Consider the following 25,789-nt stretch of genomic DNA (forward strand, 5'->3'; position numbering starts at 1 on the left):
AAATCGATTTATTATCGATACAAAATACTAGAAATATGCAATGCAAAAAATGATAAAAATCTGCAAACGGCGCGCAATTTAAATGAATTAAGTTCGTTTTAGCAAAGATTTGGCAAAACATTAACAATTTAATAAACATTTTGAATTCGAAACTAGATAATATTTTAGTATATGTTGGGATTTTGTCGTGTAAATAAGTTTAGTTTCATTTAATCCTAAAAATCGAGAAAAGTTCTGCAAATATTTTCAAAGTTTCAACTTTAATATACAGATTTTGATATACTTACTTTGGAAATTGAACACAATCTGCACTTCCTAACAGTTTAATTTAAAATGTAAAACAAAACCGACATTTTTGTTCGCTTCTTTTATACAAATAGACCGTTACCTAATTTAAAACGAAATCTTTGCATTAAATAGAATTAATTCGATTTGACATTCTTGCGAACCTTTATTTATTATATACATTTATAAGCTATGTACTTGTATTTAACTAAATCAGTTTCTTGATTGGGATGATATAATTTATGTAAAGTTGTGAGAGTTGAGGTAAACATTCTGTTTGTCAATTATCTTAGTTGCATTGCAATCAAATAAACAATTAATAACTAAACAACTTTAAGCATTCTCATAGCGTGATTTCATCATTTTCTTAATGTATGTTTTGTAATCATCACCCGGAGCAAGTGTACCGCTCTTGTTACCCAATCCCACATTATTGGAACGCGCCTCGGCCTGATAATAAAGCGGAGAAAACACAATGAGCAATAGTTTGAATTCATATTATTGACAAGTTACCTCGATGATTTGCGTACGTCCTTGGTTCTTGCGACCCAATCCCTGACCCTCCGACCAGCCCATTTTCTGAAGCAACCGATTGCCCACATTATTGGAGCTGATGGGCAAAGCGGGTGCGGGACCGCCATCCTTTTGACGTGTTTGCATACTCTTAATCTCATGCTCGAAACGCTCACGACTGCGATTCGGCGGCGGCGGATCCCCCTCACCATACTTTAGTCGGCGCTCCTTGGCGCGATCTCGATAGCTGGAAATAAAGACGAAATCATGAATTGATTTTCGACTTGAAGACTGGCAAACTTACGAGAGACCTGGACCTGCTGCATCATCGTTGCTGGCGCCAGCAGCATTGCCCGATTTGATCTTGGCAAGATTTTCCTTGTGCAAGTTGGACATCTTTAAATGCTTCTGCAGTATGTCATGGGATTGAAATGCACGTTTGCACAGTAGGCAGGTTAGTTTCTGGAAGTCCACATAGTCCATTTCGTCTACGCCAGCGCCACTGGAAGCAGCCGTATTCAAATTCTGCGCGCCTGCAGCACCAGCATTATCCTCCTCGGAGTCGGATCCATAGGAATTAACAAGTTTATTCATTGGTGCAGCGGCTGGTGTTGCCACATAGTCGCTCAACTTGCCACGCTCCTTCTTTTCGAGTATGGAGAAGCCCACATCTGCATAGGCGCCGGCTGCAGCACGCGATGTGCTCGGCCCCTCGCCGGGATCACCACGTCCAGGCAGTATGGGTTGCGGTGTGGCCACCACAGTGTAGTCTTTCTTCTGATTCAGTTGTTTAGCCCATTTCTCCATGTCCTTGACGATCTTCTTAGCCACCTTAACCTTGTCATGCTTATTGTTGTCCTTGTCCTTGCCCTTCTCCTTCTTGGACGACTCCTCATCCTTTTGCTCGGCCTGCGACTCCAGCGCCAGCGACTCCTGCAAGGCTGCTTGTGTCGAGGCAGGCGTAGCCAATATATACGTACTACGTCGCTGATCCCAGTACAGATAGGCGCCAGTCTCATTGTTGTAATAGTATTGAGAGTGTGCATCGTAGTACAAACCCGTGCTGGGATCATAGTAATAACCAGAGGTTTCATCATACTGATAACGGCTCACATCGGGTACAGCTGTAAAATAAAATTAGCTAACAATTAGTAAATAGAAGGGACCTGAACATTTTGTTTTAAAATAAAAACTGAAAAAATAAATAATATGTAAATGTTTTATTCAGGGAATCAAACCGAAACAAATATTGGTTACGGTTTCGGTTCCGGTACGTCCCGAAAATAATATTTCGGTAAAAGGTATTATTCCAGTTTTTGTCTTTCGGTTTCGGTATCAGTACCAGTACGTAACGGCACAACAAATCAATTTTAAAACATTTTAAAATGTAAAGATGTCGTTTTATAATAAATATGACATCGATATAAAAAAGGCAAAACAAATTTTTTTAAAGAATTTTCAAATATTTGAGTGCAGAATGAATTAACAGGCCAAAACATGATCAAAATCATTCCACTTGAAAATCAGTTCAGATTTGATCAAGTTATGACAGTTTGAAGCTGGTCAGACTGCGGATTTGGTCACTTTACAAGTCCAAATTATTGTTCAATTTCACATGATTTTTTAAAAAAAAATTAAAGGTCTCAGAATCAAGTTTAAAATGATGTTTTATACTAATTACGATATAGGGAATTGATTAAAAGTGAAAACTTGAGATTTAAAATTTTGAATTTTCGAAATTTCAAAGGGGGGACCCTTAGCATCGAAATCAATATCTAGTAAAATCAAGAGGAAAATATTTTTTTTTAAGAATTTAATAAAATTTGAATGCAAAATGAATTTAGAGGCCTAATCAAGAATTTAATAAAATTTGAATGCAAAATGAATTTAGAGGCCTAATCAAGACCAAAATGACATTCCATTAAAAAATCTGTTCAGTTTTGATCAAGTTATGACAGTTTGAAGTTGGTCAACTCTTTAACCGTACCGGTATAAACGTTTCGGTATTCGGTTCTTGACAGACAATTTTCATTCGGTTACGGTTGCAGTTCCGGTGTTATTCCCTGGTTTTATTACAAAAATATAAAATAACTCGTATTTTTTATTCTTATAAAAAATTGTTCATTATAAATGTTAATTGTAATGAAGTTTTTAATTTTCAATATACACCAAAAAGTTGTCTTTTGGGTATAGGATACCCCATTCTTTGGGTTTAACTCTTATTTGAAATCCCTGGGTAAAAAGAAACGTCTTGACTTACGATAAGTTTTGCCATCATTCCCTCTGGGTGCAACCACAGCCTGTGCCGCAAATGTCGCCTTTACTGCGGCAGCCGCCTGGGCTGCAGCTGTTGCCGCCGCTGTGGCCGTTGTCTCAATGCTGCTCATCTTCTTCTGTTTACGCTGAATGGCCGAAAGTGCGACGGCTGCACCTGAATTCGCCTCCGTCACTTGCGCCTCACCGCCGCCAATCAGATGTCCACCGCCCTTCTTGATCTCGGCCACATAGTAATCCGTATAATACTGCACATAATGTGCATGCTCTGCCGGCGTCGATGCATACAATGAGGCACTGTACTCCGCCAGACGTGGCACATCCGCCAACGTATATTCCCCGCCAGCATCTGAAGGCGGCACGGCGGCCAATGCACTATTGTGAGTGCCGCCGACATTTTCACCTTGTGAATCCTTTGACGCCACTTGACGATCCTCTGCGTCCATGCAATAGCTGACGCATACTGAAAATAAAATTAAATCACATATTTATCAAAATATAGCAGGAAAAATAATTGTATTTTAACAGGGACTATAATCATTTTTAGTCTTAATATAAAATTACAGCATAATCAGTGCTTTAATTTTTATTATTTTACTTCTGATTATTTTTGATCAAAAAATAAAATAATTTAAATCATAATCATGCTTTAATGAGTTTTATTTTTTTTGCTCAAAAATAATGATAATTTTTTGAGTTATATTTTTTTGTTCAGCAATAATTATTGTTTAATTTATAATTCATAAGTTAAGTTTAAGATCATGGTGAAATCGCATAGATAAGGCCTTAAGGAAAAATTTTGGAAAATTTCACGTTCTTTTAAGGTTACTAAAAGTGAATTATTTGTTTAAATTGAAAAAAAAAAAACAAAATAATCATTATTTAACGTTCCTGATTTTAAAACTGTGCTTATTTATTTTTAATTATAATTTTTTTTATTACAAAAGCTCCAATCGAAAGCTAATCTGTAATATTTATTTTTAAAATCAGAAATTAAATTTGGACTAATAGTATTTATTTGCAAAATATGCAAATTTAAAACATTACAACGCTCTCATTAGTTTTACTTGAGTTAGCAAGAATCAGACTATTTCTTAACCGAAATTGTATAAATACAAACAATAATAAGAATAAAATTAGATATTATTTGATTTTTATTATCAATTAAAGATGTTTGCCTCTTTCGATAATTACGTTTAACTTTTGTGAAATCTATGTTACTCAGTGGTACTCCCAAAAACTTTTGGTTTGTTTTTGGTTGGTTTACATTTCCGGAACTCACCTGATTAATGCATATTTCTATCACAACGACTAGTTAATAATCATTAATTGCAAAGCAGTCAACTCACCATCCCGATCATCGATTCGCAGCGGCGTCTCCAGTGCTGTTAATGCATTGTGAACATCCATCGAATCGACAAGGGTCTCGAAATGTAGATAGCAAAAGCCACGAGAAGTTTGGGTCAAAGTGTCGCGACTGATGAGCACCTTGGTAATTGTTTTGGCCAACTTTGGCAGCACCTTCTGCAGGGCGGTAAGAACACTCTCCTCGGTGGTAAGCGCATCCAGATTACGCAACATGATCTCTGCATTGAATTAGGAAGTGGTTGAGGGGGGAAAGCGTTTCAATTAAAATGATCACAACGCAACTGAATCGGAATTGTTGACAAAATGGAGATTTGTATTGATTTGTATACTTTTTGTTAGAATCGGGCTAACTTCGTCAATGCCCTCGCCGCCGCCAGAATAGATGCTTTCACTTTCCGCCCGCGATGCCGTGCACATGAAACAGGAGAAACGACGCTTGAAATTGTAGACGCCACACTGAAAGAAAAGAATTTATCAATTGATTATTTACCTATTAATTGTCAGCAAGGATTTAAAATACAGTTTAAAAGTAAAAATAAAGATAATAAATACATTTTAATAAATGTAAGTAAATCTAAAAAAAAAACACAAATTTAAATTACTACGTTTACTATGAAAAATAAAATCGAAACTATTGACATATTTAAGGAAATCCCCAATCAGATCAATAGTAAATAAGTATGGCTGCAAACCGATTTTGAACTGAACCTCGCTGAGCCGGTTCGGGTCGCGTTTTTGGGGTACCTTAACCAGATACCACTAACCGAACCTTGAACAAATTTTTCCCACAAACCCAAATCCCTTTCTTAAAATAAAGCTTCGGTTCGAAAAAAATATTTTCATAAATTTCGTGCTTTTTACGCAAGAATTTTAGACTGCGACCAAATGCATAAAATATTTAGTCATTTGTAAATCATAGCAATAAGTTAGATTACTCACAAAAGACTAACTTTTTATTAAAAAATATTTTGTTATAAAAATCAAGCAAAAATTAAAATAATAAAGTCGTTAAAATTAATGTATTAAAATTAACCAGTTATTAATTTTTGAACAAAAATATTGTGATCAAGGAGTATACAACACGGTTCGCGAACCGAACCTAAATCTTGTTCTATGGTGCGAACCAACGAACCGAACCTTTCTCAAAATTTTGCAGGCTTGGTAAGAATATATTATAGGTTTTAGTAACATGCAGGATGAGTAAGCATAAATTAATTGTCAGAAAAAGCCATTACATTCTTTACAACGGTTGTACAATTATAAAAGGAAACAAAAATATAGTATTAATTTTTTATGTCATAGGACAAGCCAATTAATTTCAATTATAAGTAAGTAGTATTTGTTCCCAATTATTTACCTTCACGCAATGCCAGTCTGTAATGCGTTTATGACTGTATTGCAGGAAAACACGTTGATCGCCCAATTTCAGATTGCCCTGAGCGGAAAAAGAAGGAAGAGAGAAGAGAGAATGAGAACGATTAGAGTTTGTTCTTTGGGATTGGATAAGTTGCACAGAGTACACAGTCACCAGGTTGCTTCTGTGTTTTAAACGCGCAGTTGTTTGTTGATTTGATAACGTTGCACTTGATTGTTGTTGTCGGTTCTCCATTTGCATTATTGCATTGGGTAAACGCAATAAATTGAAATGTTTACTTTAAGTTCAGTTCCCACACGAAGACATCTCGAAAATCAGACAATAAATATTTTAAAATATCTTAACTAAAAAGATATTATAATTTTGCAATTTATGGAGGGGTTAAACTGAACTTAAGGCACATATTTCGCAATTATTGATGCCGAGCTTGTTTTCTTGGTTGGTTTCTTGTTGTGATACCTGAGTTAATTCCATCCAACGTGTTGCTTCCTCAACGGTATTAAACTCGACAAATGCGAAACCGCGTGATGCACCTAAATTTTAGATAGAAGCAGATACAAAATGTTTTTGTCAAAAAATGTAAATTGTTTAATATTTTTGTAACATTTTGGGTATTGTTTGTATTTTGTTTATAGTTTTGTTGTCGTTTTTTTTTTGTTTTTGTTTTTCTTTTTTATTGAAGGCCAAGTAATGTATATTCAATTTGGTTGCTGGTGCGAACTTTGCCGGACTACTGCCAAGTTAACACTTAGAAATACTTACGCCTTGTGTTTATAATTCGTATTACTAGATATGGTAAACTAACTGCATCGATATTATAACCCACCTGTAGGTCTTTTCCTTATGAGCCTTATGGAAGAGGGCTCCATATTTACTTGGATCAGCGCTCCCATAATCTATTAAGCAAAATACCTCCGATTAATAGAACTGTAAAGGGTTTTACTTGAGATACTTACATCCGCCTCAGTGATGTGCTTCTTCAGACCAAATATAATGATTTGGTTCAATGCCTCGTTGCTGGTTCTGATGTGATTACGACGATACTGGCTATCATCGCTTTCGTCGCTATCATAGCTGTCCTCTTCGGTGGAATAACGTCTATCCCGATCACGATTGTTGCCAACAGCCAAAGCGTTGTTGTTGTTGCTTCCATTGCCATTATTATGAGAACGAAAGTCACGACTGGGGGAAAAGGATTAGTTAAAAATATATCTGAACAAGAGCAGCAATAGATTTATACAACAAACATTTTATACCTCTTTCTTAATAAAAGAATTATTTTTTAGTTCTGGTTTTTTATCCAAATAATATTTATTTTGAATATAAATAAAAAAAAATGATTACAAAATTTTATTATTTAAAAATCATAAAATTAAATTTTTAACACCCATTTAAAATAAGTAGATTTTATTTTTCAGGATATCCCATTAAAAATTAGTGGGTGCTTATGTAAACAGACCGAAATCTAACCAAAATGTATAGGTGTTTGGTTGGTTTTCAGTTGTTTTGCATTTCTGCATATATATAATCATAAAGATACATTGAATAAAGATACATTTGAAAATATCACAATCCCTGGAAATAATTACCTGCGTTCTGCGCCTCTATCAAAGTCGGAGTTACGTTCACGTGGCTCTCGATCGTAGTTCTTCCAGCGCTGATCACGATCTCGATCCCGATCACGGTCACGATCACGTTCACGGTCACGTTCACGTTCCCGATCTCGCTCACTGTCGTAGTTATCGTCGCGCCGATGGTGATAATTATTATTTCGCGAATTATTATAGTTGCTGTAGTTGCTGCCCCGATCCTCGTTATAATCGTCGTTAATCAGATCGCGATACAAATCCTTGTCGGCGCTGCCAGCGTTGCGATAATGATGCGTCGAACGTTCCCGACTGCGTGAACGAGAATTGCGGCGCCTGTAACCGGAATGTTCCCGGCTGCGTTCGCTGCAAGACATAAATAATTTGCATTGGTATGCAAATTGATTTAGATTCTATATTTATATAAGCAAGTGTGCGGTTATGCTTACCGGGACCGAGATCGGGAGCGGCTGTAGCGTCTGTGGTTGCCGCTATTGTTGCCCCCGCCCCCGCCACCACCACCGCCACCACTTGCACCAGAAAAACTGCGTCCATATCGTGAATGCGATTCCATATTACGCGTACCTGAGGCTGAATTCGTATCAATTCCAAATACGCACGTACAACTAACAATTACTTTCACAAAACTCACTCATTTGAAACTTTTACGAAAACCTTATCGCACAAGCTCTAAAGTACATTTAATATTAGTTAACAATAGATTCACATACAATAAAAAATTTATGGAAAAAACTTGGCCTGCTGCTGTCACTCACACAAATTAGGGTTGTATCAAATGAACTAGTCCCCAAAGTGAACGAACGAACTTAATCCCTGATTGGAGGTCACTTAGTTCAGTGACTAAAATCTAAATAATGTTTATTCGTTGAAAAACAGTATTAAAAATAATTTAAATTAAATAAATATGGAATAAATAGTTTACTTAGAGTCAATAGAATGTTTGGGTAGAATGATAACACATATACAAATTTAGAACCTTCACAAAAATTCAGTTCAATGTAGTAATTTGCTATTAAAAAATATAAAATTCAAGTCCATATTAATCCTAGCCACTTAACGAACTATGTTGGGATTCTAATCACTGAACGAACAATGAAAAAAAAGGGAACTACTTAACTATTGAAAGTTTAAATCGTTCATCAAAAATTAAGCTACTGAACTAAATCCTTCAATTGAACTACGATGAACAATTCTAAAACAAAACCTGCAGCGTTGCTAACCAGCGCCAACTTAAATCAATGGAAAATAACATGATAAATTTGATTAACATTTTCAAAATAACGTTAGCCCCTATATTGAAAGCAACCGCTGTTGCCAACTCAGGTATTTTATAGTTAGTTCTGTCAGTTGAGAAAGTTTTTTTTTTAGGTTTGACAAGTGTTGTCAATCGTATAGGTTTCAAGAAACACTACAAAAGAAACCCAAATGTGTAAATATGTAAAAATATACATGGAGAAAGTTATTGACAACATAAAAATAACAATATAGTACTATTAAAATTTTTAAATTTTTGATTTGTTTGCTGAAAATATTAGACAATGTATGTCAAGCCTTTGATATTTATAGATTGTCAGACGGCAACTGTATTGAAATCCTTAAAAATTTTCCGAATTTCTTGATGACTAATCTTCTACATATGTATATATAAAACTGCTAGGCTCACTTATTAAACAATATTCCTTATCGTAAATGCGTTGAATTTAAAAAATACGAGCTTTTTCAGAACAATACCCGCATAAACCGCAAGTGAACAAGTCAAAAGTTCTAAGAAATAAAAAATCTTTCAAATCGGAATAGAGATTCTGTAGTCTTATTTAATTCGTAATTGCTTAAGCATATTCATTTTTCTTGCGAACATGAATTTCATCACTTCAGTTTATTTATTGTAATTTGTTTTTTTTTTTTATCGTATTAATAACGAAGCCTTCCAAAACTAGCGGGTGCCAATAAGCCACAGTGCGTTCTCCCCATTCGTCCTGCCGATTTTCCATCCAATCTACTTCTCCTCGGCGGGATCCTTGATGTTGAATGTCTTGCGTATCTCCGCTGGAGTCTTGCCCTTGATCATATTGGCGACAGCCTTGCAGGTTAACTCAAGCAAGCTCTTAATATCCAAATAGTTGGCGGCCAAAATCAGTTCAAAGAGTTGGTCCTGATCGACCTTAAGAAATTCGTCATCCCATGATTTCATTTCAGCGGTACTTTTTTTATTGCTCTCATCATCCTTGGTTGGCTGAGGATCATCCTTATGATACTTGGCCCACTCCAAGACCTTGCCCAAAATCTTTGCATTCACTTTGGTCAATGGCACAATGGCGTTATCATCCTCCTCCGATTCACAATCATCCAACATGTTGCGAATTGTAACAGAGCACTTGGCAACTTGTACATCGACATCAAAAATCTCGTCATCCGACGACTGTAACTTGATGGTTGGCATATTGAATCACAATTAATAAATATTTGCAGAAGCGTGGTTATTCGATTTCCTGCGATTTTGCCTTGATTAATCACGAAATAAACTTAGCTACAAATTATAAATTGAAATTTACTCTGTAGCGATAAGTACAAGACCGTAAACTACGTTGCGTTGTACGATAAATGTGAGCAAGCATCTGGGGTATTCCATAAACTGATCCAGATTTGGTTTTGATTTGTTTTAAGCTAGTGTTGGTAAACACTGCTCATTTAGGTGAACATGTTCACTTGTTCTTTTTTTTTCAAAGTGAGCCAACACACTCAGTTCGCTCACAAGCTCACTTAAAATTATATTAAAACTACACCATTTTTTTTTTTAATTTATGAACATAATAATACGTTAAATTAAGTTAAGAAAACATGCTCGTTTAAAAAAAAAATGTATTTTTTTTAATCGGAAATCTTTGGATAGTAAAAAGTATGTTTACTTATTAAAAAATAGATAATTATTAATAATATCGGCATGCTCAGGGATGACTAAATCTACTAAGCAGATATCCCATTTGAAGTTCTAGCAATCGATCTTTAAAAATAATAAGAAATAACTATAAAAAAAAAAAAACTTAACTCCTACATGTTCACTTGCTCACTTTATGGAGCAACTACTTTTTGTTCACTCACTCGTTTGAGCAAACCGTCACCAGATTTAGTTCGTTTATTCACTTGAGTGTAGTTCAAGTGAACGATGCAATACAACTCTTATTTTACTTGTGCACGCTTGATGGGGAAAAACCAACTTAATATTTTATTTAATCAAAATAAAACGAGAAATCCCCCGAAAGTGACAACATCGAGTGAACGGATTTAGCAAGCGCAGGAGTTACAAATAAAGTGACAACCATGAAGAAAGTGTTATTAACAAAATCTCAACAGATTCGTGTGACAACGTCAGATATTAAAATGAAACCACAAATCGGGGTGCAAACCAATGTAATCACGAATACATACATGCAGCGCAAGTCCTTTCAGTCCATTTACGAGGATATATTTAAATTGCTAATGCGTCTACCCGATAAGGCTTTGCAACAGCGCGTAATTGACGCTATCAACGGGCGTAGTAGTGATAAATCGGTTATCTCAAACCCTAATCAGTGTAAGCACTGCTCCAAAAATGAAGAAAAGCCCCTAAAAGTGAATGCGTCAACACAAACACAATCCGAAATATTGGAGACTAAAGAGACACAAAGCAAGTCACCTATTAAAAATGAGACTAATATTAAAGTTAGTGTGAAACCAGAGTCACCCCTTAAGAAAGAATGCCCCCCCTCCAAACTCTCCACAGACACAGTCGTGGAGAGCACGGTTAATGATAAACCCCCCGATCCAAATGTGAAAGTACCTCGCAAACGTGGAAGAAAACGGAACACATGTGTTCCACAGGTGGTCAAAAGATCGGCAGCCCAAATGGCATGGCAGGAACGCGAGGACAAGCAACTAACGCCATTGCAGCCGATCAAGAAGAAGAAACTGGAAACTCCCGTAAGTTAAACATATTTTTAATTTAAAATTATTGCATAGTATCCAGAAATTGTTTTCGAAAAAAAAAAATAAGGAATAACATTTTTAATAATTTATTTTGTTAAGAGAATTACTTGATCAACTATATATTCTTACTCAGGGGTCCACCTGAATCTGTAAAACCAGGTCTGTCTGAGTTCTATGAAACTTATATCTTTTTTACACGTACAGGTAACAGATCCGCCATTTTGACAGTATACACAGTATGTCAAGTAATTGCTTTGACAAAGAGAAAAGCACAAAAGAAACCTGTTCTTGGTTGGATTTTTAATGGAAGCATTTTTTTAAAGAACAATTTGAAAATAAAAGAAATAAGGAGAGTCATTGGGGTTAACTATTTTTAAAAATAATAATAATTCAGATCGGTCGGATTGAACTAATAAATTAAACAGCTGCCATAGGAACGAATAGTTATAAATTAAAGATTAAATATTTTGATGGTTGTTTGTATTTCAAACTCAGAAGTTGTGTTTATGTGTAATATAGAACCCGACTAAAATTAGCTTATATCGAACTAATCATTATACGACTGCCATAAGAACAATAGTGTCAAAATAGCCTTTTTGATTTGTATTTGTTTTTATTTATTAACGTCAATTAAAATCTGTCGTCAAAAAGTTAACTTATGCATAAAATACAACAAAAATTAAACAAATAAAAATAAAAGGACTTTAATAAAAATTAATCAATTAACAATAAAATTATAAAACTTAAAAACGATTTTATGTTGTGAATGAAATAAGTTAAGATAGTAAATTAAGTTGATTTAAAGATACATTTTGAAATATTTATTAATTTTTTAATTACAGGAACCTAGTCCAAGTCCCAAAGCGACATCCAGCAGCCCCAACACAAATTCCTTGCAACGTCGAGATTCAGTTGCATCCAATTTCTCCGCTTGCCTCAGTGACATCAATTTAAATGAGTATTGCGATCAAATAGATGATTATATCAACGATGGCATTCAACGTACAATTCTTACCACAATGTCCAATGAGTTCCTAATATCTCATGTTATGTCCGAGGAAGGACTTTTGTATGTATAGGAAGGTTATCCTTTGGATAATAACAGTAACTTACAATGTTTTTTTAGACCCATACACGATGCCATTTTGAGGAGCAATATTCAAGGTTTGCAACGTCAGGTTTTCGTTTGGTCAAAGATGAAGGAAAATGTGGATTTCAATGAGCTGCTTAGCGCGGATGGAGAGGATTGCCTACAGTTGGCCATAACCACCGATTGTCATCCAGAAATAGTAAAAATTATACTAAATGCCGGCGTACTTCCCATGCATATCTATGAGGATTCAAATACGGCTCTCCACTTGGCCATCATAAACAACATCAAGTTAGAGTCACTGCGTCAGTTAATGCTACACATAGACCTGAATCTGCTGCTGCAAACCAACGATGATGGATACACAGCTCTCCACATTGCAGTGCGTCACAATCGTTATAAAATGGCTGAGATCATTTGTAACATCATCGATGAGCGACAGTTGGGTGCACCCGTCTATCAGCGTGAGGAGTCAGACGGCGGGAAGACAGAAGAGAGCAGTAGAAGTCTTGAACTCAGAGATGAGAAGTCGTTTGCCAAGTTCTATGAACGTGCCTGCGACAGATTGCATCACAACAAGGAGAAACTAATGGGACGTCGCCTCAAAAATGAGATTTTAAATGCGAGCGAAGCACGTGCGGGAAATGCTAGTTTATACTTTGCCGTTGAGGGAGAAATGGAACACTTATGTTACTTCCTATTGGCCCATCTGAGCGATCCCGATGAGGAGAACCTTAGTGGACACAGCCCAAAATCATATCACTATGAATTTGCTCGTCTTTTGCGCATCAGTTTAAAAATTGCCCGCATTATGGACAAGGTTATTAGCATTTTAAATGGAAAATCAATTTAATTGTACAATTGTTCAGCTATTTCATTTAACTAGAAAATTATTTAATATTAATTAAATTTAGCCCCAGTCCAACTGCTAATTGGTTTTCTTCAGTTTGGACAAATTCATGGATTGAAGGGACGGCGGCAGATTACTTTTTCTTTTGTGTGAGCTCTTTTTCCTTTTGGATCGTTTATTTTTTAATCGACTCACTGCAAATAGTTTATAAGTGACTAATAAATTGAGTTAAACCAAAAATATCGCTTACCAATTTTTTCCAGCTGCTTTAGCTGTTTTTCACTGTAGTGTCCGAAATTGCAGAGTAGCTGAAATTTACAAAAGCCAGCAAAATAACGTTTACACGGCCTTTTCATGCGCTCCGCAGCCAACATCTTGCGCGGATCTAAATATATGCAAAGTCATATTGTTATTAATTAATATTTAGTATAGATGAAAACTTTGTCGACCTTCAAAGCGACGCATGTAAGTTGCTTTTGCGGTGGTGTGTGAGATGCCCGCGTTGTGTAATTTTCGCACATTGAGATCATTCTTCATAAAACAACAGCAATAGTCACAATAATAACTCTTTCCTCCCATTAGATTATGCAAATTATTAATATTCGCTTGTTTGTTTACAAGCAAAACAAAAAATGTAAAGTGTATGGAGCTGCCAACCTGTTCTAAACTAGTGCTGTAAAACCATCGAGACACTTTCGATACCATCAATATATCGAAGATAAGTGCATCACCAAACATAAAATACCTTGGAGGCACTTTCCAGCACTGCCCATGTGAGCCAATTAAAAAAAACAATAGCGAAAATGTCGCAAATTATTTATATGAATTAATTTAAAGCTATTTCTAAGTAAAAAGTGAATCTCTAGTGCAATTATGTTTCTGCCCGAAACAGCTGTATTCTGCATTACGCTACTGGTTTATGGCGCCATACTTTTGCTATTAATTTACTATGTGAGTTGCCGCTTGTGTGCGAAAACAGCCGGAAAGGAATAAAAATCAATCTAAAACATTGTTGGTTGTTATTGTTGATAGGTGTTAACGCTGGCCGACTTGGAGTGTGACTATCTAAATGCCCAGGAATGCTGTCGACGCCTAAACTTCTGGGTTATACCTAAATTTGGATCCCATGCGTTACTCTGCTTCCTTCTGCTCATCTCCGGGTAAAAAACACATTTTTTTCATAATCAAGAAATCAAACCGAAACCAATAAAGGTTAAGGGTTCAGTTCCGGTACGCGCCGAAACATCTATATTGCTAAAAGGTTATATTTCATTTTTCTTCTTTCGGTTTCGGTATCAGTACCGGTACGTAACGGTACACCAAATCAATTTAGAAAAATTTTAAAATGATAAGGAGTAGTTTTATAATAATTATAACATCGAATAAATATCTAGATCCACAGGAATACAATTTTTTCAATGAATTTAATAAAATTTGAATACTGAATGAATATAGAGCCTAACTAACATGACTAAAATGACATTCCGCTTGAAAATCGGTAAAGTTTTACCAAAGTTATGACAGTTTGAAGTTGCTAAAGCCTCGGACCTAGCAACTTTACAATTCAAAATATTTCTTAATTTTGACATGTTTTTTTTTACAAGAAAATGATAGGCCTCAGAATCAAGTTTAAAGGGTCGTTTTATAATAATTAAGATGTAAGGAGTTGATTAAAAGTAAAAACTTGAGATTTAAAATTTACCATTAACGTGGAACTATGGCTATGATGATCGAAAAATAGTACATTTTTCTAAATGCAAAAAATTTAAATGCATTTTGAATTAAAGACCGAATCATGATCAAATTGGCATTCAAATTGATAATCGGATCAGTTTTCTTCAAGTTATGACAGTAGGAAGTTTGTCAACTCTTTGACCTAGCAATTGTACCACATCCGTACCGGTACAGGCGTTTCGGTTTTCGGAATTAATTTCAGTTACGGTTTCAGATCCTGTACGAAAAATGAAAGGTTTTGATTCGGTTAACGGTTCCGATACCGGTTATGGTGTTATTCTATGATAATAACAATTGATTTATAAATCTGTTGTTGTTTGCAGCCACTGGGTAATGTTTGTGCTCAATCTGCCAATGGTCGTGTGGCTGTTTTATGAGCTACATCGACAGCGTCGGGACAGCCTCGGAGTCTACGATCCCGTCGATATACACAGTCGTGGTCTGCTGAAGGTGCACTTAAGGAACTGTATGATCTACCTCGGCTACTACTTTATCATGTTCTTCGTTGGTTTGTACTGGTAAGTTGATGGCAAATTAATAAAAGTAATAAAAAATAAGCGGGGTCTGCCAAGCCTCCATCTGTGTAACACAAACTGGAAATACCCGCACAGGGTATAAATATCCAAATAATTTTCATTACAAAAAGAGAAAATTTTTTGGATTTAGCTTTTCTTTATTTATTTAAAAAGAAAAATAAGAAAAAATGTGTAAACTTTTTATATTATTACAACAATTACTAACATACTGTACCCAATCGTATTTAATCTCCAAATTTTGTGCATCTTTACAGTCTTATATCATCGCTAATTAAAGGAGATCCCATCAAGCGCTACGAGGATGATGAAATCGTCACGGGTTTCTAATAGTTCGGGAGGGCTTCCAAGTACACAACTATCTATATAAGCAAACTAGTCGCACAACAGACAAGATCATAATTTGTTCGATCTGCATTATGTTTGACCAATTCACAATTTATACACCAAGTCAAGTCATTAGCTTGTAATCATAATCATCTTACTATTTATTTCATAACCTAGCATCTTCAGCCATTAAAGCGTATTCGAATACATCACAAATTAAATTTAAATATATTATAATTTATATACAGAAATGTTGGTGCATTGTATTTCACTGTAGAAAGTCGACCACCTCCTCCAGTTCACGTTGTCGGGCCTGTTTTTGTGCCCAGCGTGCTTCGGCTGTCTTTATGTTGAGAACCCAACGATCATGGGCCAGTTTAATGCCGCAAACACCCAATCCCAATCCCATTCCATTGTCCAGTTTATTACAGCTGCTACCAGTTGCTATCAATGCTGCAGTTGCCTTGTTCCCCATGTAGGTTTGTGCGTCGGAGCGTGGATGACGTCGCTTAGCCGGACAGAGTTTGCCGCCCTTGGGAAACGGAGGTTCGGACAGATAGTGCTTGAGACAGCCCTGATGGAACAGATGGCCGCAGTAGACGCGCTCGACAAACGCATCTTCACGGTCATCCAGTACCACTGTCTCCGGCTGTGTTTGCAGCACGGGATTATCACAAATTGGACACAGCTCAAGATGGAAATCGCGAGTCGCCTCCAAACAGAACTTGAGGGTGCGATAAAGACTGTGTACGGGTCGAAAGTTGGCGAGTTCATCCTTGCTTAGACGCAACGGCGGCTCCACACACTGACGGGCAATCTCCCGCGATTGTCCGTTGAGGTAACGCACCAGGACATTGGGTAAATTGGACTCCTGGCCACGCATCTCGACACACTGGTTGGGATAATCATCGGGCACAACGGCTGTGATGCGATAGATGTAGTGACCACCTCTAGCAATTAATTCCACACAACTGGTGCGCTGACGCAGCTTTAGTTGACTGGCAACGTTCCCGGCGACTTCTCTGGACTTAATATCTGTGCGCAGCTGCTTGATCTCGTCTAGACACACGCACAATGGATTGTCCGATAAATACTGCAAGGCAAAGCACAAAACAAGCAATGCCTGTGGTTTTCCCATATGCTCCTTGGCATGCTCATCCATGAGTCGAGTGAGCTCGGCCAGCAATTTATCCGAATAAACGCGACTTTTCAGCTCCACCATGATGGATGAGCTCTGTGGATAATCTGCCGGAAAACGTAAGCAAACCGTCAATGTGCGATTCGCTCTGTCCGGCAATAGATCCACCCGCACAAGCGTTGTATTGCAGGTAATGATTCTGCTGTGGTTTAATTTATTCTTGCATTCATTTCTTATGTCGCACAATTCACGCTCAATGAAATCCATGGCTGAATTTATTAAAAGTATTTCCAATTGGACCTATTTCGCAAGAGTTTGTTTCTGTTTTCTTGTTAGCAAATATCGTCAATCGCAACAAATATCGATAAAGTCAGCGAATAAATTTGCTCTGGCCGACTAGTGATGTGCATTATGAATTTAAAAATTGTGACTGCTACTTCTGTGATTTGTTTATCATTTTCAAATTTCTTTGCTTGTATTATTGCAGTTCTGAGTCAATGTTGTAAATACACAATTGTATACGCCTCGTTTTTACTAATTTTTTTTTGATAAATGTTTTGATAAAATCAATTGCCGCTTGTTGGTAGAAAATAGAAGTGACAGGTAGCAGTTACTTAAATATTGACCCATATCTATAGTCGCCACGTTGTGACACACGCTGACGAAATTAGTCGTGAATTTTATAAAGCTTAAAAGCGTCGCTTAAAATGGTACTGGACTTGGATCTGTTTCGCAGCGACAAGGGAGGCAATCCCGAGGCAGTTCGCGAGAATCAAAAGAGACGCTTCAAGGATGTGGCACTGGTCGAGACGGTCATCGAAAAAGACGGCGAATGGCGGCAGCGACGTCACCGCGCCGACAATCTCAACAAGGTGAAGAACGTCTGCAGCAAAGTCATTGGCGAGAAGATGAAAAAGAAGGAGCCGGTTGGTGCCGAGGGCGTCGAAGTGCCGGCGGACATACGCTCGGATCTGACGCAAGTCACCGCCGAGTCCCTGCATCCGCTGACGGTAAATCAAATCAAGCAAGTGCGTCTGCTCATCGACGATGCCATGACCGAGAACCAAAAGGCCATGGACGAGACTGAGCTGGCCCGCAACACGGCGCTGCGTGAGGTGGGCAACCATCTGCATGCATCGGTGCCCGTTTCCAATGATGAGGACGAGAATCGTGTGGAGCGCACGTACGGCGACTGCGAGAAACGCGGCAAGTATTCGCATGTGGATCTCATTGTCATGATTGACGGCATGAATGCGGAGAAGGGCGCTGTGGTGTCCGGTGGACGTGGCTATTTCTTGACTGGAGCTGCTGTCTTCCTCGAACAGGCGCTTATTCAACATGCCCTTCACTTGCTATACGCTCGTGATTATGTGCCTCTGTATACGCCCTTCTTTATGCGCAAAGAGGTGATGCAGGAGGTCGCCCAGCTCTCCCAGTTCGATGAGGAGCTCTACAAGGTGGTCGGCAAGGGCAGCGAACGTGCTGAGGAAGTCGGCACGGATGAGAAATACCTGATTGCCACCTCTGAGCAGCCCATTGCAGCCTACCATCGCGATGAGTGGCTGCCAGAAGCATCGTTGCCCATTAAGTACGCCGGATTGTCCACTTGCTTCCGCCAGGAGGTTGGCTCACATGGACGCGATACACGCGGCATCTTTCGGGTGCATCAATTCGAGAAGGTCGAACAGTTTGTGTTGACCTCACCGCACGACAACAAATCCTGGGAGATGATGGACGAAATGATTGGCAACGCCGAGCAGTTCTGCCAATCCCTGGGCATTCCCTATCGCGTGGTCAACATTGTATCCGGAGCACTCAATCATGCCGCCGCCAAGAAGCTCGATCTGGAGGCCTGGTTCGGCGGCAGCGGTGCATACAGAGAGCTGGTCTCCTGCTCCAACTGCTTGGACTACCAGGCGCGACGTCTGCTCGTCCGCTATGGTCAAACGAAAAAGATGAACGCCGCTGTCGACTATGTGCACATGTTGAATGCCACAATGTGCGCTGCCACACGTGTCATTTGCGCTATTCTGGAGACTCATCAGACGGAGACGGGCATCAAGGTGCCGGAGCCACTCAAGAAGTACATGCCGGCCAAGTTTCAGGACGAGATTCCATTCGTGAAGCCAGCTCCCATCGATCTGGAGCAAGCCGCTGCTGATAAGCAAAAGACCAAGAAGGAGAAGAACAAAAAGGATCCAGCTGCATAATTCATTAATGATTACACTCTCATCCTAATCCAATTATCACTCGGCATATTATAAGCTTACAAGTCCAAAATTGTGTTATTTTTTACGTATATTTATCGCATTTATAGCAAACCTTTTTATTAAATGCGCTTCAAAATGCAACAAAAAATAAAAAACAAAACAGTTTTTTATCAACAAGCTTAAAAGCTCGAAAATTTGTTTAATAAAGCTGCTGAACGAAGAATTTTTCAAATCTGTAAGGATATAAACTCTTTATATTTTCAACTTCCAATTATTTTGTTACCTCTGCAAGATTTAATTCAAATTCGAGAATAGTTAATTTTGGAAATGTCTGCTGTTTTTTCCACTTGGTAAACTTCCAAAATTGCTCCGATTAAAACGGTTTTCGTGCGATTTATTTTTCTGACCTAGATTTAATTTGCAAACTAAATCTATAAAAGTGACATGAAAAAATATTATTTTGGTTTTTCTTGCTCATTTTTTTATAAGGAAAATTTAGAATTTAATATGATTTCTTTATGTAAAATAAATAGAATAGTTTAACGGAAATTTGACTCAATTCTTATGAAAAATATAAATTTTTATTATTGCATTAATTTTCTGATCATCTAAATTTAATATCCCGATTAATGTACATTTATCGTACCCTTATCAATTTTTTGGGTGATTGCTTTTCCCTGCTGCCCGTAGCAACGGCCTCCAGTTCGGCTTTATGACATTATAATACAAGTAGAATTTGTTTCCAGCTGAGCACCGGCTACTCATAGTTGCCTGAGCAACGCTTTCCACTTGTTTACAAGCAGTCCTTGCCTTTCTTTCATCAGAAATCAATTTGTTTTCAATTGAAATCTTCGAGAATCTTTAAAAATGTCGCATCAGAAACGTCGAGAGAAAGCGAATAAACCTACGCGTTGGGATCGCATTCGGAAAAGGCAGTTAAATGCAAATCCGCTGTCGTTTAAAACGGATGCAGTGCGTCGCTTTATTGAGGTGGACTACGTGGATAAACGGCAATCTCAACTGCTCATCGATGGGGAACCCAAAAAGCAACTTAATCCGAGTGTTATAATGGATATGCGGCATGAGATGGTAAGTTATAAACAGGGAATAACACCGGAACCGGTACCGGAACCGTTAATCAAAACTAACCGTTTCAGTTTGACTGTCGGAACTGAAACCTTTACCGAGATAAAGCCCTGTCAAGAACCGAATACTGAAACGTTTGTACCGGTTCGGTTGTGTTTAAAGACCAACTTCAAACTGTCATAATTTGATCAAAACTGAACCGATTTTCAAGCGGAATGTCATTTTAATCAAGATTTGGCCTCTAAATTGACTCTGCATTTAAATTTTTATCATCTAAAAAATTTGATATTTTTTCGATTCTAAGCCATCTATCATCCAATATTCCATACTTACCCCTTGACATTTTGTTCAATAAATTTGATCTCTCATAACTTTATTAAAAACTAACCGATTTTCAAGCGGAATGTCATTTTGATCATAATTTGGCCTCTAAATTGATTCTGCATTTAGATTTTTATCATCTAGAAAATTTGATATTTTTTCGATTCTAAGCCATCTATCATCCAATATTCCATACTTACCCCTTGACATTTTGTTCAATAAATTTGATCTCTCATAACTTCATCAAAAATTAACCGATTTTCAAGCGGAATGTCATTTTGATCATGATTTAGCCTCTAAATTGATTCTGCATTTAAATTTTTATCATCTAGAAAATTTGATATTTCTTCGATACTAAGCCATCTATCATCCAATTTTCCATACATACCCCTTGACATTTTTTCAAAAACTTTGATCTCTCATAACTTTGCTAAAACTTAAACGATCTTCAATCGGAATGTCATTTTGATCATGATTTGGCATCTAAATTGATCCTGCATTTAAATTTTTATCATCTAGAAAATTTGATATTTCTTCGATACTAAGCCATCTATTATCCAATTTTCCATTTGATCTCTCATAACTTCATCAAAAATTAAACGATTTTGAACCGGAATGTCATTTTGATCATGATTTGGCTTCTTAATTGGTTCTGCATTTGTATTTTTATCATATAGAAAATTTGGTATTTTTTCAATATTTAGCCATCTATCATCCAATTTTTCATACATACCCCTTGACATTTTTTTCAATAACTCTGATCTCTCATAACTTCATCAAAATTTAACCGATTTTCTAGCGGAATGTCATTTTGATCATGATTTGGCCTCTAAATTGATTCTGCATTTAAATTTGTATCATCTAGAAAATTTGATATTTTTTCGATTCAAAGCCATCTATCATCCAATTTTCCATACTTACCCCTTGACATTTTGTTCAATAAATTTGATCTCTCATAACTTCATCAAAAATTAACCGATTTTCAAGCGGAATGTCATTTTGATCATGATTTAGCCTCTAAATTGATTCTGCATTTAGATTTTTATCATCTAGAAAATTTGATATTTTTTCGATTCTAAGCCATCTATCATCCAATATTCCCTTGACATTTTGTTCAATAAATTTGATCTCTCATAACTTTATTAAAAACTAACCGATTTTCAAGCGGAATGTCATTTTGATCATAATTTGGCCTCTAAATTGATTCTGCATTTAGATTTTTATCATCTAGAAAATTTGATATTTTTTCGATTCTAAGCCATCTATCATCCAATATTCCATACTTACCCCTTGAGCCATCTATCATCCAATATTCCATACTTACCCCTTGACATTTTGTTCAATAAATTTGATCTCTCATAACTTCATCAAAAATTAACCGATTTTCAAGCGGAATGTCGTTTTGATCATGATTTGGCCTCTAAATTGATTCTGCATTTACATTTTTATCATTTAGAAAATATGATATTTTTTCGATACTAAGCCATCTATTATTTAAGACAGGGTATCTCATAGTGGAGCACACTGGAATAAATTTTTTCTATTTTAATTTTTTTTTTAAGTTTGCTCAAATTCCACGAAAATTGCCACTGGCGACTGTGGCACATGGCAGCACACTGGAGTCGACCAAGGCGCACAATCTGGAGGTGGAACAGCGTTACATTCACAATCAACTGCAAAAGTTTCGCCAGCAATTGGCCAGACAACATCCTCCTCGCACGCTGGACCGGAAGATTCATGTACGTCCCATTAAGCCAGACTTTAAGCTCAATCATGGTCCACTGATGGAGAGTCTGGCGCAGGCATCCAGGCACATTGATGACTTCTACAAGACACCGGTGGATGCTCTGAGTCAGGCTGTGGAGCTGTGTGCCGCACACAAGCAGGTGGCCACCACGTCATTGCTACGCCAGCTGGAGGCTGAGCCGGAGGCAGACCAAGAGCATACTTGGCTGGAGCGTGGGCAAGTGAAGGAAGCGCTGGAAGTGAAGCAATCGAAGCTGGAAGCGTGTGCGGAATTGGACACATTCGAGTATCGTAAGTTTGCCAAGCAAGTGCAGCTGGACGAGAGCAGATCCCAGCTGCTACAACGTTGCCGCACGCCAAGTCCACTGCTGACCACCGAGGAGCTGCTGAAGCCAATGCGTGCCGCTGCCGAGCGTCAAATGCTGCACTTGCGCACCGTGCGCTACGAGGAGGAGCTGCAGCAACAACACCGGCAGGAGCAACCGGAGACGGATCCGGATGACCCGCCAAAGCTACAGCGAGAATCCTCTAGTTGCTCCAACACTAGCGATGGCATTGATTCCGTCATCTCGGATCTGGCGGAGGAAGCTCTTTACGAGCTGCAGCTGGAAGCAGCTGAGCAGCAGAAACAGCAGCTGGACGCGGTACTGGAGGATGCAACAGGCTCCAAGCATGTGCAGTTCCAACTGCCCAAGCACAAAAACTCTCCAACGCCCATCTCAAAGCCGGAGCAGACTCCTTCAGCAGTTGAGCTCGCGTTGGAGCCTTTGGTGATCCGTCGTATAGAATTACCCCGGGTGATTGTCCAGCCCAAGCAGCAGTTGGAGCCAGAAGTCCAGTCATGTCAGCCATGCAGCAGCAGTGAGGATGAGCAAGCCGAATCTGTGCCGCACGAGAAGCAACGGATAATTGAGCAACTGTTTCAAGCACGCGACAATTCCGAACTGAATCTCATGCGAAAGTATTTCCTCAAGTGGATACACTACACAACAATGGAGAAGATCGAACGGGACTCGGGAAATTCACAAGGCAGTCGTGTGCAGAAGATCAACGTATTTCTCGACAAGATCAGGCAGGAGAAGCGTCGACAGCGTTGCATCAAGCAAAATCCCACTCCAAATGAATCCGACAAAATAGCACAAAAGTCGCTGGAGCAGCGCGAAGAGGCGGTCAAGATGGCTAAACAGTTTAAGAATAAGTATGTAGCTAGATTTCTTGAGAGGATTGCTCCTCCATAATCCCTCTTTCGGCTTGCCTTCCAGGTTAAAGGTGCAGCAGGACATTATTGATTTGCAGCGCATCAAGCTGGAGCGACAGGAGCGTTTGATAATGCAGCTCAAGCTCCACAAGCTCAGCGATGAGGCGAAGGAGGCACGCGAGGATCTCAAGCAGGAGCTGAAGACCGTCATACGTTGCGGTGATCCAAAGGCTAAGGCCAAGGCCAAGTGCCTGCAGCTAATTGGCAGTCTCCGTGATGCCGAGGATGAGGAGCTGGAGCGACTCCAAGGCAAGGCTTTGCTCCAGCCGCGTTTCCTGCAGCACATGCAGGAGCGGGCACTGGAGCGGAGCGTGCGTCATGAGCAAGCGCGTCAACGCAGAGCACAAGCGGAGGCGGAACGGGAGGCAGCCAAGCTGGCCATTGAAGAAGCCAAGGTAAGTTCCAAGTTACGGCTTTGTGTTATTTTCGGTGGTTTCGATTTCAGTGGCACTTATACACTTTTTATTCTTTAATATCATTTCAGTTATATATTATTTTTTACTATCATTTTTAAGTCATATTTTCTCAATTTACAAAAAAATTTTAATATGTTAACAAATTAATAAGTAAGAACCTGATTTTTTCATAAATTTTTAAGCATGCTTAAGTCCCGAAAAGAGTAGAGCAGAAATTTCCGTCGGCGGAAAGTTTTCTAGCAAATAGTTGTCAAAATTTTCTGCTTTGCTTTAGTGTACCGTTCTTTTATATGGAGTTTAGATCTACCAGAACGTCTGATCAACACCAGAAGGACCTTTAGTAATAGAATGAAACTATGAAACCCTTCCAGCTCAGTTCATTTTGACTGTGAGTTAATTGTCGATTTTGACACACGCCAGGTAGAATTTTTCAAAAAGCACACCTAGTTAATGTACAAATTTCAGTCGTCTATCTCTTGCCTTTTGTGCTGTACGTTAATCTCCAGACATCAGTTAGGTCAACAAATTAATATATATATTTTTTTTGTATTTTCTTACTACAGCGCCAGCAGGATGAGGAGGCCAAACTGTTGCGCATGGAGGTGCTAAAGGAGAAGCGTCGCCAGGAGAAGATGGCCAAAGTGCTGAAGGAGCGCGAGCGTCAACGTTTCCTTGAGAATCAAAGGAAGGCCTTGGAGTTCGGTCGTCGTCTGTTGTTGCGTCGCGTCGGCATGGAGGGATTTAAGCGTTTGCTTCAACGCAAGCGGGATAATCAGGTCAAGTGCGAGGAGTTCTCTCGGCGCCTTTACAAGCGCAAGTATTTCCATGCCTGGCGCAGCTTCACCGAGTTCCGGCAACGCGAACGTCGCATTCGTGCAGATCAATGTTATTATCGGGCGCTGAAACGTCGTGTCCTTCATGGCTGGGTGCTCTATGTGCACGAGGAGCGCCAAAAGATGCAGGTGGCCATTGATTGGTATGCTCTGCATGCCACAGAGCATTGGTTCAATCGCTGGCTCAACTACACAATTCATTGTCGCCTGATTGAGGACACAAAAATGCGACAGTCCATCTCGCATCATGAGTGGTAAGTGTCTATCCATGGAAGTCTCTTTCGAAACTGTTATGGTTACTTCTTTGCAGGCATCTGAAGTGGAAGGTCCTTGACTGCTGGCAACGTCTGCCGCAGATTCTGCGTCTGGAAAAGGAGACCGAGGAGCGGCGTCAGCGTTGGCGCATGAAAATCTGGGAGCTGTTGCCCGACTACAAGCCAAGGGAGGACAGTTTGTGGTAGTCCAAGGATTTCTTTAATATATTGTATTGTATATTCTTTTAATTTTCCTTTACGTTTTGATTTTATTTAATTCTAAAAATTTTGTTTCTGATTAAATTGCAACTAGACTAATGACTGCAACTAGTAACTTATCAATTAACTATTTAATGAAAATTTATCCTCTTTGCACTACAAAAAATTTTACTTAGTCCTGTTTTAATAATTTTTTTATCCATTTACATTTTATAATGGATAAAATGTGTAAGAACCGAGACAAAATTTTAATTTTATTGTGGTGGAAAGAGAATAAATATAGGAAAATTTAATTACTAAAGCTGACATAACACAATAATTGTAAAAAGTACAAAGATTTGTTATTACTTGAGTATTTACTTTTCCCTCAACACAAATTGTTTAGAATT

At 38.3% G+C, this 25,789-nt stretch overlaps 8 protein-coding genes across 10 annotated transcripts; 4 read left to right on the forward strand and 4 right to left on the reverse strand.

Moving 5' to 3' along the window:
* Positions 1–417: 417 nt before the first annotated feature.
* Positions 418–8,178, reverse strand: LOC117780726 (RNA-binding protein 5-B-like). Of its 3 annotated transcripts, none has more exons than XM_034617363.1 (13): positions 8,054–8,178; positions 7,851–7,986; positions 7,405–7,767; positions 6,772–6,997; positions 6,642–6,711; positions 6,275–6,348; positions 5,798–5,875; positions 4,770–4,896; positions 4,422–4,658; positions 3,059–3,535; positions 1,103–1,922; positions 799–1,045; positions 418–735 (listed from the first exon to the last, which is right to left on the reverse strand). In XM_034617363.1, the coding sequence occupies exons 1-13, from the start codon at positions 8,055–8,057 to the stop codon at positions 619–621; spliced, it is 2,976 nt and encodes a 991-aa protein (XP_034473254.1). In that variant the 5' UTR covers positions 8,058–8,178; the 3' UTR covers positions 418–618. The 3 variants fall into 3 exon arrangements, with proteins under 3 accessions (XP_034473254.1, XP_034473253.1, XP_034473255.1); XM_034617362.1 differs by having other exon boundaries at positions 7,851–7,992; positions 8,054–8,144; XM_034617364.1 differs by lacking the exons at positions 418–735; positions 799–1,045; positions 1,103–1,922; ... (1 more) ...; positions 4,422–4,658; positions 6,275–6,348 and having other exon boundaries at positions 4,773–4,896; positions 7,851–7,992; positions 8,054–8,161.
* A 1,041-nt stretch (positions 8,179–9,219) lies between these two features.
* On the reverse strand, positions 9,220–10,036 carry LOC117781806 (S-phase kinase-associated protein 1-like). The gene has a single exon (XM_034618673.1). It carries the CDS (start codon positions 9,860–9,862, stop codon positions 9,419–9,421), a length of 444 nt encoding a protein of 147 aa, XP_034474564.1. The 5' UTR covers positions 9,863–10,036; the 3' UTR covers positions 9,220–9,418.
* A 558-nt stretch (positions 10,037–10,594) lies between these two features.
* On the forward strand, positions 10,595–13,565 carry LOC117780675. Its single transcript, XM_034617302.1, has 4 exons — positions 10,595–11,153; positions 11,187–11,379; positions 12,228–12,454; positions 12,512–13,565. The coding sequence occupies exons 1-4, from the start codon at positions 10,741–10,743 to the stop codon at positions 13,326–13,328; spliced, it is 1,650 nt and encodes a 549-aa protein (XP_034473193.1). The 5' UTR covers positions 10,595–10,740; the 3' UTR covers positions 13,329–13,565.
* LOC117780677 (zinc finger matrin-type protein 5) lies at positions 13,324–13,990 on the reverse strand. The gene is made up of 3 exons (XM_034617304.1): positions 13,775–13,990; positions 13,576–13,710; positions 13,324–13,519 (listed from the first exon to the last, which is right to left on the reverse strand). The coding sequence occupies exons 1-3, from the start codon at positions 13,902–13,904 to the stop codon at positions 13,404–13,406; spliced, it is 381 nt and encodes a 126-aa protein (XP_034473195.1). The 5' UTR covers positions 13,905–13,990; the 3' UTR covers positions 13,324–13,403.
* Positions 13,991–14,096: 106 nt separating this feature from the next.
* LOC117780678 (protein cornichon homolog 4) lies at positions 14,097–16,135 on the forward strand. Its single transcript, XM_034617305.1, has 4 exons — positions 14,097–14,276; positions 14,358–14,485; positions 15,383–15,577; positions 15,850–16,135. Exons 1-4 carry the CDS (start codon positions 14,199–14,201, stop codon positions 15,920–15,922), a joined length of 474 nt encoding a protein of 157 aa, XP_034473196.1. The 5' UTR covers positions 14,097–14,198; the 3' UTR covers positions 15,923–16,135.
* On the reverse strand, positions 16,059–17,415 carry LOC117780676. The gene has a single exon (XM_034617303.1). The coding sequence runs from the start codon at positions 17,322–17,324 to the stop codon at positions 16,188–16,190; it is 1,137 nt and encodes a 378-aa protein (XP_034473194.1). The 5' UTR covers positions 17,325–17,415; the 3' UTR covers positions 16,059–16,187.
* Positions 17,416–17,672: 257 nt separating this feature from the next.
* On the forward strand, positions 17,673–19,444 carry LOC117780799 (serine--tRNA ligase, cytoplasmic). The gene has a single exon (XM_034617460.1). It carries the CDS (start codon positions 17,765–17,767, stop codon positions 19,265–19,267), a length of 1,503 nt encoding a protein of 500 aa, XP_034473351.1. The 5' UTR covers positions 17,673–17,764; the 3' UTR covers positions 19,268–19,444.
* Positions 19,445–20,134: 690 nt separating this feature from the next.
* Positions 20,135–25,508, forward strand: LOC117781195 (calponin homology domain-containing protein DDB_G0272472). The gene is made up of 5 exons (XM_034617945.1): positions 20,135–20,356; positions 22,237–23,618; positions 23,683–24,073; positions 24,658–25,181; positions 25,238–25,508. The coding sequence occupies exons 1-5, from the start codon at positions 20,135–20,137 to the stop codon at positions 25,386–25,388; spliced, it is 2,670 nt and encodes an 889-aa protein (XP_034473836.1). The 3' UTR covers positions 25,389–25,508.
* Positions 25,509–25,789: the final 281 nt, after the last annotated feature.

Source organism: Drosophila innubila (genome assembly GCF_004354385.1).
Source record: "Drosophila innubila isolate TH190305 chromosome 2L unlocalized genomic scaffold, UK_Dinn_1.0 4_B_2L, whole genome shotgun sequence".
Lineage (NCBI taxonomy): Eukaryota > Metazoa > Arthropoda > Insecta > Diptera > Drosophilidae > Drosophila > Drosophila innubila.

Excerpts from the sequence above, each read along its gene's own strand:
- LOC117780726 (XM_034617362.1), bottom strand. Across the intron at positions 6,712-6,771 it reads AGCACATCACTGAGGCGGAT|ATTATGGGAGCGCTGATCCA; the intron begins GTAAGTATCTCA and ends TTTGCTTAATAG. Across the intron at positions 736-798 it reads GACGTACGCAAATCATCGAG|GCCGAGGCGCGTTCCAATAA; the intron begins GTAACTTGTCAA and ends CTTTATTATCAG.
- LOC117780799 (XM_034617460.1), top strand. The coding sequence starts at position 17,765 with ATGGTACTGGACTTGGATCTGTTTCGCAGCGACAAGGGAGGCAATCCC.
- LOC117780677 (XM_034617304.1), bottom strand. The coding sequence starts at position 13,904 with ATGGGAGGAAAGAGTTATTATTGTGACTATTGCTGTTGTTTTATGAAG. Across the intron at positions 13,711-13,774 it reads TTACATGCGTCGCTTTGAAG|ATCCGCGCAAGATGTTGGCT; the intron begins GTCGACAAAGTT and ends GCATATATTTAG. Across the intron at positions 13,520-13,575 it reads AAAGCAGCTGGAAAAAATTG|TGAGTCGATTAAAAAATAAA; the intron begins GTAAGCGATATT and ends AACTATTTGCAG.
- LOC117780675 (XM_034617302.1), top strand. The coding sequence starts at position 10,741 with ATGAAGAAAGTGTTATTAACAAAATCTCAACAGATTCGTGTGACAACG. Across the intron at positions 11,154-11,186 it reads CCAGAGTCACCCCTTAAGAA|AGTCGTGGAGAGCACGGTTA; the intron begins AGAATGCCCCCC and ends CTCCACAGACAC. Across the intron at positions 12,455-12,511 it reads ATGTCCGAGGAAGGACTTTT|ACCCATACACGATGCCATTT; the intron begins GTATGTATAGGA and ends ATGTTTTTTTAG.
- LOC117781195 (XM_034617945.1), top strand. The coding sequence starts at position 20,135 with ATGTCGCATCAGAAACGTCGAGAGAAAGCGAATAAACCTACGCGTTGG. Across the intron at positions 24,074-24,657 it reads TGGCCATTGAAGAAGCCAAG|CGCCAGCAGGATGAGGAGGC; the intron begins GTAAGTTCCAAG and ends TTCTTACTACAG. Across the intron at positions 25,182-25,237 it reads TCCATCTCGCATCATGAGTG|GCATCTGAAGTGGAAGGTCC; the intron begins GTAAGTGTCTAT and ends ACTTCTTTGCAG.
- LOC117781806 (XM_034618673.1), bottom strand. The coding sequence starts at position 9,862 with ATGCCAACCATCAAGTTACAGTCGTCGGATGACGAGATTTTTGATGTC.
- LOC117780676 (XM_034617303.1), bottom strand. The coding sequence starts at position 17,324 with ATGGATTTCATTGAGCGTGAATTGTGCGACATAAGAAATGAATGCAAG.
- LOC117780678 (XM_034617305.1), top strand. The coding sequence starts at position 14,199 with ATGTTTCTGCCCGAAACAGCTGTATTCTGCATTACGCTACTGGTTTAT. Across the intron at positions 14,277-14,357 it reads TTTTGCTATTAATTTACTAT|GTGTTAACGCTGGCCGACTT; the intron begins GTGAGTTGCCGC and ends TATTGTTGATAG. Across the intron at positions 15,578-15,849 it reads TTCTTCGTTGGTTTGTACTG|TCTTATATCATCGCTAATTA; the intron begins GTAAGTTGATGG and ends GCATCTTTACAG.